The sequence below is a fragment of the Euleptes europaea genome, chromosome 10 (genome assembly GCF_029931775.1).
Source record: "Euleptes europaea isolate rEulEur1 chromosome 10, rEulEur1.hap1, whole genome shotgun sequence".
Lineage (NCBI taxonomy): Eukaryota > Metazoa > Chordata > Lepidosauria > Squamata > Sphaerodactylidae > Euleptes > Euleptes europaea.
Genome location: NC_079321.1, coordinates 54,551,496 through 54,566,596, shown reverse-complemented (window position 1 = coordinate 54,566,596; position 15,101 = coordinate 54,551,496). Strand labels below are relative to the sequence as shown.

At 41.7% G+C, this 15,101-nt stretch overlaps 1 protein-coding gene across 4 annotated transcripts in view; it reads left to right on the top strand.

The window, feature by feature from the left end:
* MAP3K7 (mitogen-activated protein kinase kinase kinase 7) overlaps nt 1-5,299 on the top strand; it is a 31,468-nt gene extending 26,169 nt beyond the window's left edge. For all 4 annotated transcript variants that reach the window (XM_056856485.1, XM_056856484.1, XM_056856483.1 and 1 more), the window contains 3 exons: nt 567-628; nt 1,337-1,452; nt 4,854-5,299. In XM_056856485.1, the coding sequence (XP_056712463.1) occupies nt 567-628; nt 1,337-1,452; nt 4,854-5,034 (359 nt within the window). In that variant the 3' untranslated portion in view covers nt 5,035-5,299. The remainder of the gene's footprint in view (nt 1-566; nt 629-1,336; nt 1,453-4,853) is intronic.
* The last annotated feature ends 9,802 nt before the right edge of the window (nt 5,300-15,101 follow it).

The window sequence follows — 15,101 nt, the reverse complement described above, 5'->3', positions numbered from 1 at the left end:
GTGGTTGTTGCATTCATAGTCCAACAAATGCTGTTATTTTGTTTAATTCTTTAGGGGACAGTATCCTGCATGATTCCACAGAGCCCTCAAGGCAGTTTTCAGTATAGCATAAAGCAACAATAAAAACATGGTACAACACAGTACCCAGCATTAATTGTTAGAATTGTTAACTGTCTTAAAATTGTTAACTGTCTTAAAACCAAAGCAGCATATTGGCTTAACCTCGGATATTAAAATTCAGTAGCCTCAAACAGCTACTAGAATAAAAATACAGAGACCATTCACATACTGAACCTGACATAGTTACATTTCCACTATCTAGCAGTTACGTGCGGCTGATCGGTCATAAATTGCTTTATCCCATGACCAGTTAGCATAGACAACCAGCTTTTTCCATTTGTAAACAATAACAGATAAGCAGGTGCCACACAATACTTAAATCATGTCAAACTATCCTTTACAACCTCCTAATGGCATCATTGTTGAAGTGGGCCCTTGCAAAGATCCAGCATATTTAAGATCACTTTGAATAGTTGAAGCTCAGAATCTGTGTATTTTCATAACAGATACGAATGGGTCTGATAACTCCATCCCAATGGCGTATCTTACATTAGACCACCAGTTGCAGGTAAATAATTGTATGCTTTATTTATATGTCTCAATTTGGTATGCACTGTGCTATGATGTTTTTGGTCATTTCTTTGAAGGGAGGTATTGGTTTGTCTTTTACACTCGCCTGTTTCTGTGACAGTGTGCGAGAGGAAAAAAGAGGCTTGGCTGACCCTATTTGATGTAAGAACAAGGTGTAGAAACTGTAGTCCACAACCTTTACATCTGAATTTATTAACCTGATGCTATCATTAGCTGTTCTGATACAGTATCTCAGAAAATCAAGTGGTAGTTCTCTAGCATGTCTTCAGAAGTACATCTTGCTTGTGAGCCCCCAATCCCTTGTTTAGCACTGAGGAAATAGCCAACTACCAAAACCTTGGCATGAATACCTCTGAGTCATCACAGAGACCTGGGGGAGTTAGGATGCCCATCTTGAAACATTTTGCTCAGGATTGATGGGTCCCTATTGCTTTGTTTATTTGCCAGCATGTATTTGTTCTGCAGATTACCTAGAATAATGTGAAATTCATTTTTTATGGCAAAGGCTTTCTTTTAGCAAGACAGGCAAATGTCAGGCTTAAATCAGTACACTATCACGGTTTTCCAGGGCATAGGATAACTTGTTTCTAAAAGCTGGTATAAAAACACTGCAGATAAATTTTGAAAACCTGGATACTTGAGATATCACATTATTTGTTTCTAACATGCCTGATATTATTTCCAGCCTCTAGCACCATGCCCAAACTCAAAAGAATCTATGGCTGTGTTTGAACAACATTGTAAAATGGCACAAGAATACATGAAAGTTCAGACAGAAATTGCGCTGCTGCTGCAAAGAAAGTAAGTAAAATGTTTGTTTTTTTCTTTTAAGTGGTTAGCTTTTAGGCTGTATAATCTGTGTTCAATAAAACATGGCACACAGCTGTAATTTCATAAAGAAGTTATTGTCTTTCTGCAATCCTTGAAGACTGGGTGATAGCAGTATATCTAAACTCAACATGGTCCCATCTGTGGATACCTATATTGGGGCTGTGGACAGAAAAGGCAAAGCTTTCTACAATCCTGAGAAAAGTATCAAGTTTGCAGACAAATCTGAAATCTTAGAAAAAACATTGGTGGGGTTAAAACCCCATAAAATGAAGAAAGGAATGCCTGTTGCTTTCAGAAATAAATGTCTTCAGTAGCCATTACTAAGCAACCACAATAGTATTGCCAACTTTCAAGCCTTGGTTTCTGACAGGAAAAGGGGAAAGAAACAGAGCCTGTTTTAGCTTTTGAGAGAGGATTCATCAGGGCCAGGCTGGTGGCAAATCACTGGTCAACTTGCATGATTCACCTAGCTGCTCACTACTATTCAACAGCAGCTACTCAACAAAAGCCAGTGTGGTGAGTAGTTTCTGACTAGGATTTGAGAGACCCAGGTTCAGGTCCTCACTCTGCTGTGGAAGCTCACTGGGTGACTTTGGGCCTAGTCATACACTCTCATCCCATCCTACCACATAGTGAGAATTAAATGAAGGAGAAGATAATGGTGTAAGCAGCTTTGAGTTCCTATCTTGGAGAAACACAGGATATCAATTAAGTAAACAAATATAGCTGACTAGGGGAGACAGATAAAAGGTGGGTTGGTTGGTAGGTGGGAAGGAGAGAAGGAAGCAGAGAAAAGTGGGTATATGAGGGCTGCCAGAATGAGGGAAAGAGAAATTATGGGTGAGGTGATACAGGAGAAAGTGAAGTACCCTCTGCAAGTCTTTGCCGGCTTCCCATCGCATATCTGGGCTCAGCCAGAGTTTTTGCAGGGAGGGGTTGCCGGAGGGGGGAAGGAGGGGAACCTGAAGATGTGAGGGTAGAGAAAAGTAGGTTGGGTGAAAAGGAATCAGGAGAGGCCATAGGGGCTTTCAGGGAAGGAAAAGGAGGGGACAATGAGATGCCTTGGCAAGTCCTTGCAGGTTCCCTGCTAGTATCTGTATATTTAATTCTCAATATGGCCCCAACTATGGATACTGAAATCTGGAGATTGGGGCCATGAATAGACAAGGCATATTTTTCTACGAACCTGAAAAGCCCCAAGTGCACAGAAAAATCTGAAATCTTAAAAAAAAACAACCTGGGGGGGATTAACCCCCCCCCAAATAATAATAAAAGCAGCACCTGCAACTCAGTGACCATTGACAGGCAACCGCATCAGTTTTGCCAGCCTTCAAGACTTGGTTTCTGTTAGTAAAACTCAGTGGAGAAGGGGTCAGTGTGTTTGGGACTTTGAGGGAGGACTCATTGGGGCTGGGGCTGGCAGCAATCACCAACAACTTGCTATTGCTGACTCACCCAGGCCCAGCTGCTCACTACTGTTCAACAGCAGCTACTGTGCAAAAAGCCAGTAAGGTGTAGTGGTTAGAGTTTCAGACTAGGATCTGGGAGACCCAGATATTCCATGGGAGAGGTAAACAGCGGATTAAAAACATGCTGTCCTATTTGACCCACCTTTGTTTTTCAATTGCTTAGAATCATACCGTGCTGATAGTTGGTAGCGCTTAATCTATTCCAGGCACTGGAGACACTGCTTCTGCAACAGGAGTGCTTCTGTTTCATATCAGACAAGATACTATATGTTATGTTTTAGGGTCACAGCACCCGGTTACAACTCAGCAGTACGCTTCAGGTGTGAGTGGGGGGTGGTATTAAAGAACATCCTAAAGAAGCCTTTCCAACCTACTGTGGGACCATGATTAGTTTCTTCACTCAGGCTCTGGTGTATTATTCCTATTATCAGTGATCAAGAGTCCCCTTCACCTCCAAGGACGCTGCTTCACTCAGGCTCTGGTATATTAATCCTGTTATCAGTGATCTAGTGTTCCCTTCACCTCCAAGGATGCTACTACAATTCTACAATCAGCCTCTCATCCTGATGCTACCTCTTCTTTTCCCAGTGCCTTGGCTTTCCACAATAGTGGAACACGTAGTTGGAACCTTCTGCCAGGTGTCTAGCAGCAGTTCTCCTGATTACCGCAGCAGCATTTTCTGTACTTTCCTGCTTTATTCATGGGTTCAAGTAGGAAAGGAAGCAACTAGGAAGATTGATATGGAGCAGTCCCATTGTTTCTTCACTAGTAGATATCAAAGGAGTACTTCAGTCAGCTGAACTATAGAACCTCTTCCCTGTAATTAACCGGGGTCTTTGGGCCCATATGAAAAATAATTCATTGCAAGACTGCTTGGGATATTCAGTCATCTAAAATTAGAGGTCAAAAGTGTTTTGAATGCTTACTTCATCAATTAAATCAAGTGACAGTTGAGAAAATAGTCTGTGTGACTCTTGCCTCTGCTATTTTAACAAGAGTTCATCTCAACATAGAAGACAAGCTATTTTGAGAATGGTGTAAAAATGGTGAAAACTTAAACAATTTTCAACTTTGTGAGCCAGGAAAGTCTTCCAAGTCTACGTTTAGCTGGTCTTTAAAAAAAGTTGTAGATGAGTAGTAATGGAATGGGTGATAGCAGCATAGACTCGTCGACTTTCTTCTCCGAAGAGAGTTGCATTTCTGTAGCAGATTGTTTGCCTTTGTATAAATTAGATGCAACTGGTTGTTTCAGGGCCAAGTTATGTATTGCGGCAGACCTAACCTTGTGACATAAAACCTGACCGTTACACGCATTCCTCTTTGTCCATGTCTTATGAAGTTTCTTTTACGTCATCTCAGGCCATGTATTTCCTCTCCCCTTCACCACCTCGTTGGATGTTGCTGCAAGAACTGAGGGACACACTACTGTAGCAGGAAGGCACACTGGCTAGGTGGTTTTCTCTGGCAACCCCAGTTTTGCCACAGTGTCAGTTTGGCCCTAATGAGGGAACTTAACGCTAATTCCTCTTTTTAGTTTATAAGCATGTGCATAAGTTGAACACAGCAATTATCCAACATTCAGGGCTCTTAAGCATATGATGGATGGGGTCAGCTAATGAATGGATTCCCAGCAATGGATCTATTCTGGGGAGCATTCACGGAGGCATAAAAGAAGCCCTAACTGCTATGTTGGGGTACAGATCTACCAGCTAGATCACTAATTATTAATTGGTTATTGTGATTCCCCTGGACACGCAGGGTCTCCTGATGTTCACTTCATTCCTGCCTGAAGTGTGATGCATTGTGTTAATAAGTAATGGTAAAAGGTTGCTTCTAGCTATTTGTCCATGTACATCATGGAGTTTTCTTTCGGAATTCTAATTTCAACCGTTTTTGTTTCAGGCAAGAACTAATAGCAGAACTGGACCAGGATGAAAAAGACCAGCAAAACACATCACGTCTGGTACAAGAACATAAAAAGCTTTTAGATGAAAACAAAAGCCTTTCCACGTATTACCAGCAATGCAAAAAACAATTAGAAGTCATCCGAAATCAGCAACAAAAACGTCAAGGGACATCATGATTCAATGGGACTTCAAATTGACAATGATGCACAGAAAACTTTTTTCTTTCTTTTTTTTAAATTATCCTATAATATGACAACTCCTGAGTGTTTCCTTATTGGTGTGTGCTGAATGTGTAGACTTACCTGCTGCTCTTCCAGCATCAGTTCAATATTCTTTTTATTTGGGTGAACATTGAGTTGTTTGAGAAAGGTAAGAACAGCAACCTGAATGATCAGCAGCACTAAACATAAAGCAAAATGCAATGAACTCTGGCTGTTTGCATGCCTTTGTGTGATGGCTAGCCTTGAAAAGTGACTAAGTGGCTGCTACCTTGTAAGAACTTTTGGTGTTAATGCAATAAGAGCAATGTAGAAATCTTCCATTTTTTAAGAAAGTTTTTTGTTCTTCTTCCATGTCAGGCCATTGGCACAATTCAGTCATTTGGGGGGAATTCTACCTTCCACCAGGCTCAAGAGGTGTCTAAACAACACCTTCTCTCCTTTTGAATAGTCCCATCTTCCACAGTAAAAGAAATTAAAATCTAAGCTGATGCCATCATGTTTGATAATTCTGTGCATTAACTAAAATTCTCTGCATTTTCTTTATTTTGAGGCCCAGGGAAATATGATAAAAACTTTATTCAGGTGATGTGAGCAAATTGGCCCTAAAGATTGATAAAGGAAAATGGGGCTCTTTCATATAGGAGATTATGAAAAAATTGGCCCTTCTCTGTCTTAGTGTCCCCCTTGTAACACAGATATGTTCTTTTAAATCTCATGATATTACAGGAGAGAGAATAAAGCTGTAGCTCCAGACACTCCTCCCAGTCAGTCCTGTTGTACAACCATCCGGTCTCAATTGCTATAGAAACCAGCATTTTAGGTGTATAGCACATTACATGCGGGAGGCGGCAGAGAATAGGAGCCGGTGGAAGGACACCAGCTGTCTTCTCTCCCACTGTACTGGAAGATGTAAATAAATTTGCCAGGGTTATGGCATAATTGTACCTCTTTTGGAAGAAATAATGAGAATATTGTTAGCTTTCTTTCAAAATTAAAATTTGATAGTGAGGCTTCAAAAATACATTATGAATGCCAGTTAGTTCTTCTGCTATCATCTTTTTTCTTTTATGAGAACATGGCCTACAATCCTCAGGCATGTTTTGGTGCTTGCATCTGCCCAATGGGTTTTTTTTTAACTTACAATAACAGGCCTCATTATATCTGAAAGTGCTTTTAAAACTACTTAAAATTTCAAATTTGGTTTTCTACATAGGTTCAGGGACTGCTCTTCTGGAAATACAGAATAAAATGATGAAATGGCTGCTGTTCTTGAAAAATGCATAAAATGCTTACTTGATGCAGGAGGACAGTAACAATAAAGCAGAGAATATATTATGTAGGTACTTAGAACCACTGAGGATAAATCTTGACTTAGTAAAATAGGGAAAGATAAAAACATGGAGATCTTTCTATGTCTGCATCATGGTTTCCACATAGGCTCATTTATGTAAATATATTTTTTTAAATACCAATAGCCATGGTTTGAAATTAGTCTACAAGCAATACATGCAAATTCACACATCTCCTATTTCCATAATTCTATAGGAAGAATTTTTTTTTAACACTGACAGGTTGTGTAAATTGTGGTACTGAGTAGGGGTGTGTATTCAGATATGCCGAAACAAAAAAGTGCCATTTGACTGGAGCCGGAAAAAAGCCTTATTCGAAAAAGTTGAAAACTTTCAGCTTTTTCAGCTGCTGTCAAAAAGGGCTCTTTAAATTTCAAAGAACTGCCAACCACCACCCCGCCACCCAATTCAGTCAGTCAGTCAATCTTTATTGCCGTGCGTAACCAGCATAAGTCAAGTGAAACCATTATAGCCCCACTCGCCACCCAATTCGTGGTTGGGTGGCGGGTTTGGCAGATCTTTAAATTTAAAGAGCACGGCTCCATTGAAGCCTATGGGGAATCTTTGCAGGGCTCTAGGGGGGCTGTTTTTTCTCCATTTGGGGGCCAATAAAATTGCTCCCCTGACACAATCTTTACCAAACTCGGGGTTCTTGTAAGGAGAGTCCTAAGCAGCTATGCTGCAAATTTTGTGCCTCTACAATTTAAAAAAAACAGCCCCCCAGAGCCCCACAAAGATTCCCCTTAGGCTTCAATGAACCTATATCAGACCGGAGAATCTCGCCATAAATGACTACCCACCCCCCAAAGCCGATAATGGAGAGGATGTGGGGAAAATCTTGGCCATTATAGTCTACGGGGGATCTATGGGGGGGTGGTTAAGGTAGAGGCACCAAATTAAGGTAGAGTTGCTGATGACTCTCCTTTATGAACCCTCGAGTTTGGTAAAGATTGGGTCAGGGGGCTATTTTATTGGGCTTCATTTTTTTCCTCCATTTGGGGGTCAATAAAATTGGACCCCATGACCCAATCTTTACCAAACTCTGGGGTTTGTGTAAGAAGAGTCACTAACAGTTCCTCTGCAAATTTGGTGCCTCTACCTTAAAAAAAACTGCCCCCCTCAAACCCATAAAGATTCCCTATAGAGTATAACAGAGCTGAAAATTTTCAGTAAATCCACAAAAGCTGGGGGAAATCCCATATTGGCATGGGGATTCAGCTTTTTTGGGTTTACCGAAAATGTTGGGGTCTATTATACCTGAATCCAAAAAATACCGACTTTTTTGTGTGTGTGTATTTGATAACATGCAATATGCTTGCAGTGCCACTTGATATAAGCAGCCTGTACTAGCAAGTTAAGACTGACTGTGTTCAGTTTGGTGTACTCCCAGGGAAGAGTGTGTGGGATTGCAGCCTTAGTATGGTCGTATGTTTCTAAGCACTTCCAAAAGTGTCAAGTTATTGAAAAACAACCTTTTCCTAAAAGAATACTGCCTGTCATCAAAATATACACATTGAAACCCTTGAGCTGATATACTTGGCCGTTTTTTTCAAGATCATGTTGCAAAAAAACAGCTACCATGTAGAGACTTCTTGAAAGTGCTGCAGCTATTCCGTATAGCTAGCCAGGTGGAATGGTTGTCTCTCCCCCCACCCCCATGCATTTTGGCTGCATATACTACTGCAAAGCATTTGCAAAGGCATGGAAGAAACGTGGTGGATTCAATGTGAGCCACTGTGCATGGATGCTCTTTCATGTGAAAATACGGCCTTATAAGCTAGCTTGTTCAGGAGCCATTCCAAAGTGTTGAGAACTCCCTTGCATTAATCTCCAAATTTTACCCTTGCCTTCCTGTTTTTTGTTTTTGTTTTGTTTTTTAACCTCTTTGATTTTGCTGACTTGTGCGCAACGTTTATCAAAGCTAAAGGTCTGTGTTCTGAAAACAGTATTTTCGACTTTAAAATAAATCTATTCTTGGCAAGTTCTGAGAGTTAAAAGCCATCTCATTTTTTTTTTTAAATAAAGGGAGGGTTATAATTCCTGAACCCTTAGCAGATAATTTGATTAGTTAGCTGAAACTGATATTGGGATCAACTTAAGGGCACGCATATTTATAGCGAAATGTAATTGGCAGGGAAAATAACTATAGTATTAGGAATAGCACAAGTTATCTAAAGCACTGCTATTTGCATGCATCTGTCAGATTAGCCAGATGGGATGTGGTACGCCCACATTTCTGAGCCAGTTCTGCCATGAGAATGCACAGCAGCATGAAGAGCGTTAACATGTTAACTTTTTACATGCATAGGCTGCAATCACAACTGAGAACCTATGACAATCCTGTTCTAATGTGACTACTGTGAAATAAATGGTTTCTGGTTGTAGTCACAATTAATTACCGCATTTTATAGATAACTGCAAGTACATAACTTTCCAGGTAATGGCGTAAACAAATTATTTTACTCAACGAGCCGGCTTTTTCTTACATGCTGCGGTACAGAAGTTAGTGATAGGAATGGCTTTTCCTTGGGAGCTGTCCTGGGTCCCAAGACATACAGGGAACAGGATAGGTCAAGGGTATGATTGTTACTTGTTGATTAGCAGAGCGACTCTAGATTACCAACACCAGCCAGCATTAGGGTTTAAGGAGATTTGCAGTCTGATGAAGAGGGAATTCTGAAAGACTTAAAATGGCAAGCTGTGCTTGATACCCTTGAGCTCAGCAGGGGGTATAGGTAAAGGACACACATGTCGATTAAAGCGGGAAAGGGAGACAAAAGGTGTGATGTCCTGAACCCACCCATCTCGTCCCTACGGTCTATTTTAGCCTGTCAGGGTACACTAACGGAAGCAGGTCTCACTGGGAGAGACGTTCCTTGGACGGCAATGCAAAGGGAAGGGTGGTCAGAGGAAAGGCTGTACACCTCTTTTGTACTTTTAAATCACATTTGCGATCCCGTGTGCATAGAGCTGAGCCACAACACATCTCTGCTGCTGCCATGTGAATGTCCTTTAAACAAGCATTACATGACCCTGGTTTTGTAGTTTATACTGCATTGCTGAAATCTTCCTTAGGTCAGTGGTCTCGGGGGTGGGGATGAGAGAATGGAAATAAAACTACATTTCTCATTGTGGGGTTGGGTTTTTTGTTTATTTTTTGGCATAAGAAGCCTAAACTACATAAGAAAGAAAACGCTGAAATGCTGGGTCTGAAAAAGTGGGAAACTGAGTTGGCTACAGTTTGCCTGGCCAAATAATAATGTAACAAACATATTAATCGGTAGTCTGGAAAAGTAACACAAGGTAAAAAATTAGGCTTGTCAGGCAAAAGGCACCCAGCAAAACTGTTGGCGGTCTATGTTGCTATTTCAGCTTCTGACATCAATTCTAACCATGTGCTGTGTGGTTCATTTAGGGGTGACACCATACACTAAAGCGACAAATCTCACTGGGAGCTGTGTTGGCTGCACCTCAAGAATGGTACTAAGAATTTATTTTTGTCTATAAATTAAGCAGATAAGAGGAGTGCAAACATGAGCAAGATGCCATTTTTATACAGGTTTCTGTCAACACCTGTGCTTTAAATGACCACATAGTGCAACAGCTGATGGTTAAGAAGTTGCCTTTATGGAGGATCTCACAACATCTTATTCAAAGGAAGCGTCCAGAATTTTAAAGTAGTCTGGATCTGTTATCAAGCTTTCTGGCTTAAATCCGACATGTATGTTCTCCACCTGATGATATTCCATAACCCAGTGACTTATCACTTGATGACTCTGCTGAGGGCCTGTACTGAAAAGTACAGTGATGTGAAAGATCTGGCTGTGTCAAATTATCACTCATTGCAGCTGATTGGTGGACAGGAATAAGTGAATTTGCCTCAAGAGAAATATGGGCAAGAGAATAGGAGGTGACTATTGTTTAAGACAGTAAAGTCAACATGGTGAAAAGAAATAGCCCCATATTGTTTCTACCAGTAGCTACCTTAGTGATCTGTCTTCCATCATACTTCAAATAAAAAATATAAAGAAGGGGAAGAGAGTCAGAAGCACACAAATAGTTATTTGTTTCCTAGTGACTTATCTAGTGAACAGTTGTGGCTTTCTCTACCATTTCAGGAAGAATCAAACTAGCTTACAATCACCTTCCCCTCCCCACAACAGACACCCTGTGAGATAGGTGGGACTGAGAGAGCTCTAAGAGAACTGTGACTGGCCCAAGGTCACCCAGCTGGCTTCATGTGTAGGAGTGGGGAAACCAACCTGGTTCACCAGATTAGTGTCCGCCACTCATGTGGAGGAGTGGGGAATCAATCCCGGTTCTCCAGATTAGAGTCCAATGCTCCAAACCACCGCTCTTAACCACTACACCATGCTTGCTCTCCCAACTTAAACACGCTGAAATGGAGATTGAATAACAGCTTTAATTTTCTTTCTCCAAAGTAGCATCCTGCCATTTTCTTGTATTCAGGCCAGCCATGTACATTCCTAGAAAGTAGAAACAATGTACATGTACACCATTTAAGAAAGATTTTTCTTAAATCTATACATATGGTAATTTCAGTGTGAAAAATATTTTTCTTAAACTATACATATGGTAATTTCAGTGTGTGTCCCTGCTACTCTGCTGCAGAAAAATTGAACAGGAGTCTCGCGACAGCTTAAAGAACAAAATGTATTTCAACATAAGCTTTTGTGAGTCCAAGCCACTGTTTAATGTGTCAATGGACGCGTGTTTAGTGTTGTCATGTCTTTCACCCATTGGGTGAATCCTATGTTTCTGGCCTGCATGCTTGTGCTGTATGTTGATACATTACTATTTATTATGTACTAGACACACGTGCGAAAAGCACAAATCATTTTTTAAGGTGTTTGATCCAAATGCCTACCATTGTCGTATCTATCATGTAATGCAGTAACCCACTACAAATGTTCTTCAAATGTGCCGCTATTTTGTAATTTAATCTAGGATAGCTAGAAAACGGACTCTTACGCCTGGCGGTTACTGTCTTTCCTGTTTCCTCTCCGCAAATATGAAACGGTGTCCTGATCTAACCATTCCAAAAGACCACCAAGGACAAGTGGAAAGATGCATGCTGATGGAAAGTAAAATCTCAAGCACGCCTTGGGCACTTAGACGAGCAACTCAGAGACTGGGCTGTGAAGTGAACAGCCTGGCTTCATCATTAATGAAGCCAGAGTGAAGCTAGAATTGTCTAACTATTGCTGTCAATGATGCTACTCCAAGCTAAGTGGGTTGAGAACTGTATTCACACATACTCCAAGTTAAGTGGGTTAAGGACTGTATTCGTCTTGTTTGTGGGCTTCCTAGAGGCACCTGGTTGGCCACTGTGAACAGACTGCTGGACTTGATGGGCCTTGGTCTGATCCAGCAGGGCCTTTCTTATGTTCTTATGTTCTTAATACCGATAAAGATATATTTCTGCTAACAAACATACAGTACATTAGAGCTGAGAAAGTGGGGGGGAATGAAGTCAGAACCTGAGAGGCCAGGAGTTGAGCCAACTTAGACACTTTCTCAGCAAAGAGATGATGTTATGTGAGCGGCCAAATGGTTTTCCTATAACAGGGATAACAGTGACAATGTCTGGTCTTATTGCCTTTGGCTGGGAGGGAGAGAAGCAGCTGCTGCTGCTCCCACATATGTGTCAAACGTTTAACATAACACACTTGCCCTGAAACACTGCAGTTGTTGTTTTCACATGAAAATAGACTGATCCTTTATTTGCATGCAATGTGAAACTCCTAATTTGGATAGAATTAACTTGAAACTGCTGTATTCGTTTAGAGGTTTCACACACTCTCCCCAGGTTGAACTGGGATTTTTATCTTACTGTGCAAACTATCTCAGCAAAAACTGGGACTCCCAGTTTATTGCAGGTGTTAACTAACTTGACATTACTAGGTAATGGTTTCTCTAGTTATGATCAGATCTGAATTTTACACAATGATATTTCACCGTGTACTTCCAGCATTTCATGGCCCCTGGAGCCTGCTAATGTTTAAAAAAAAACCTCTTATGATAACTAGGGTTGCCAGCTCTGGGTTGGGAAATACGTGGAGATTTTTGAGGTGGAGCCTGAAAAGGGCCGAGTTTGGGGAGGGGAGGGACTTCAATGCCATAGAGTCCAATTGCCTAGGCAGCCATTTTCTCCAGGTGAACTGATCTCTATCAGCAGGAGATCAGTTGGAATAGCAGGAGATCTCCAGCTAGTACCTGGAGGTTGGCAACCCTAATGATAACAGTAAAATAACCAGTCACTGCATGTGAAGTATGCTAGAGTCCATGAAAGCTTATCTTTGGGTGGGGGGTTAGACTTTAAAGAGCCACAAGACACCTGATTATGTTTGCTGCAGCAGCCTGACCCAGTGACCTCTCTGGAAGTTGCAAAGCAAGTAATTTGCTAATATGTTATGAACCTCCACTTGTTCTACAAGCAAGCACATCCTATGAACCCTTCTGTTGCTGAATGACTCATGCAGGGCTGATACATATCACATGACACTTTACCCAGTGATTTCTCCCAAGTACCCTGTAAGGATTTTGACAGCATGCCTACTCTTAAGGTCATTCAGTAAGCTTCACGGGTGGATGAGGATTTGAACTGAGTTATCCAGGTCTCAGACCTGATCTACACATACAGCAAAATGTGGTGGTAGGATCCTCAGGAGAAGTAGTAGAGGTTGTTATGTCAGTCTGCATGTGAAAAATGCCATATTCAAATGCTACTTCATTCAAATGCTACTTCATGAAAATCTCTGCCAATAAAAATCCTTATATCAGGAAGAAGGGTCTGCTCCCTGCAGTTCTAATTTTCTACTTCCAAGGAGATTTTCTCTTCCAAAATTTGATTCCTCTTCCAAAATTTGATTTCTCTTCCAAAATTTGATTCCTCGCTGCAATCTGAAATTACACAATCCATTGCTCCTCTTTGGACTCTACCACCTTCTTAGCATCTCATGCAGACCAGGCCAGGGTTCTATAGCACTCTTCCACTTATGATTTCAAGAAGTCACATTTTAAGCAAGTGCTTATTTCTACCACTGAAATATGAACTTTTTAATGAATTTCAAAATGAGATTGAACACTTTTTCATTTACAGTTGGAGCTGTGGGAATGTGTTCTGTAAATGAAGTAGGGCTGTCAAGCCCACAGGGCAGGGCCTGTTGCCTACCACCACTCTAAACTGTGGCAGGAGATTTTTTTTTAATCCAGCATTGGACATCTTTTCTGTAAGTGACAAAGTGTAGCTCTAGAAATTGTCAGAAACCAAACCATAGTTTCTAGCAATTCCTACAGCTACCTTTTGTCACCTGCAAGGTAGCTCTAGGAATCACTAAAAAGTTAGCGTTTCTGGCTATGACTAGAACTAAGGTTGCCAACCTCCAGGCAGTAGCTCCCACTATTACAACTGACCCCTAGCTGATACAGACCAGTTCACCTGGAGAAAATGGCTGTTTTGGCAATTGGACTCTATGGCATTGAAGCCTCCCCCTCCCCAAACCCCACCCTCCTCAAGCTCTGCCCCAAAAACCTCCCGCCGGTGGTGAAGAGGAACCTAGCAACACTACCTAGAACTGCCGTTCGTCATGCTGTGCCCCCCATGGCCCCATCCACAACGCTCCTGCCAATTGACAACTTTATAATGGAGGGTTTGTTTGTTATTTCAATTTACTACCCCACTCTCCCTGGCCAAGGCCAGGCTCAGAGCGGCTTATAAAGAACCTAACATCCCATTAAATCAATAAAACCAGTAAAACAGCATTTAGAATAGCCCTAGAAAAGTCATATAAAACAATATCCCAAATTTCCTAAGGTGCCTCTGGAGTGTAAAACATAAACTACAACTAGATGAGCAGATGAAAATAAAGTCCCAGTTTGATATGGTGACAAAATAAATAGCAATGGGGGTTAGGAGTGGGGGTTAGGTCAGAAATCCACAGACTGTCAATGTGTCCTTAATGCTTCAGCAGCATCAGCTTCCAGAAAGCATTGTTATATGAGAATAGTTTTGCAAGCTGAAGGTTTGAAATAGAAAACCCCCCTGAAATTCTTAAATCGAGTCAAATGGCTCAGAAGACAAAACTTGAGCTTTGCAATCAATGAATGCCTGCCTCATCTATTAGCGTGGAGATGAACTTTTAATTGTCATTGTGACAGAGAAACACATTCCAAGAGCTGAAATATATTCTGCACTTCTTGAGGAGTCACTTATTGCATCCCTGGGCATGGGGAGGGTCGGGCAAGAGAGGAAATCAATATGCCACACACAACCAATTGAGGAAAATTAGGCCACAGTGCTAATGAACACAACTGCAGGAGCATTGTCGCAGCATGGGGATGGATCTAACATCGGGCAACCCGTCTGCCACTTGATATACTCATTCCCCACCCCCCGTCCTCCTGCTGTGGGGAAAACCATGGAGTGGCAAGCCCCGCCCCTGGGAACCCACATGGGTACAAGCCACTGTGTGGTTCCTTTGCCACCTAGCGGTGAGAGGCAGCCGACAGCCCCCATTTAGGCATGCTGCTGAATGGCTCCACCTCCCCAGACCCCATAAAGGAGTCCCCGAAACAGAGGAGGGGGGCTTGCAGGCACAGCTTCCCCCCACCAATGAATCTGCCCAATGCCCAATCTGCCATTCCAGCTAT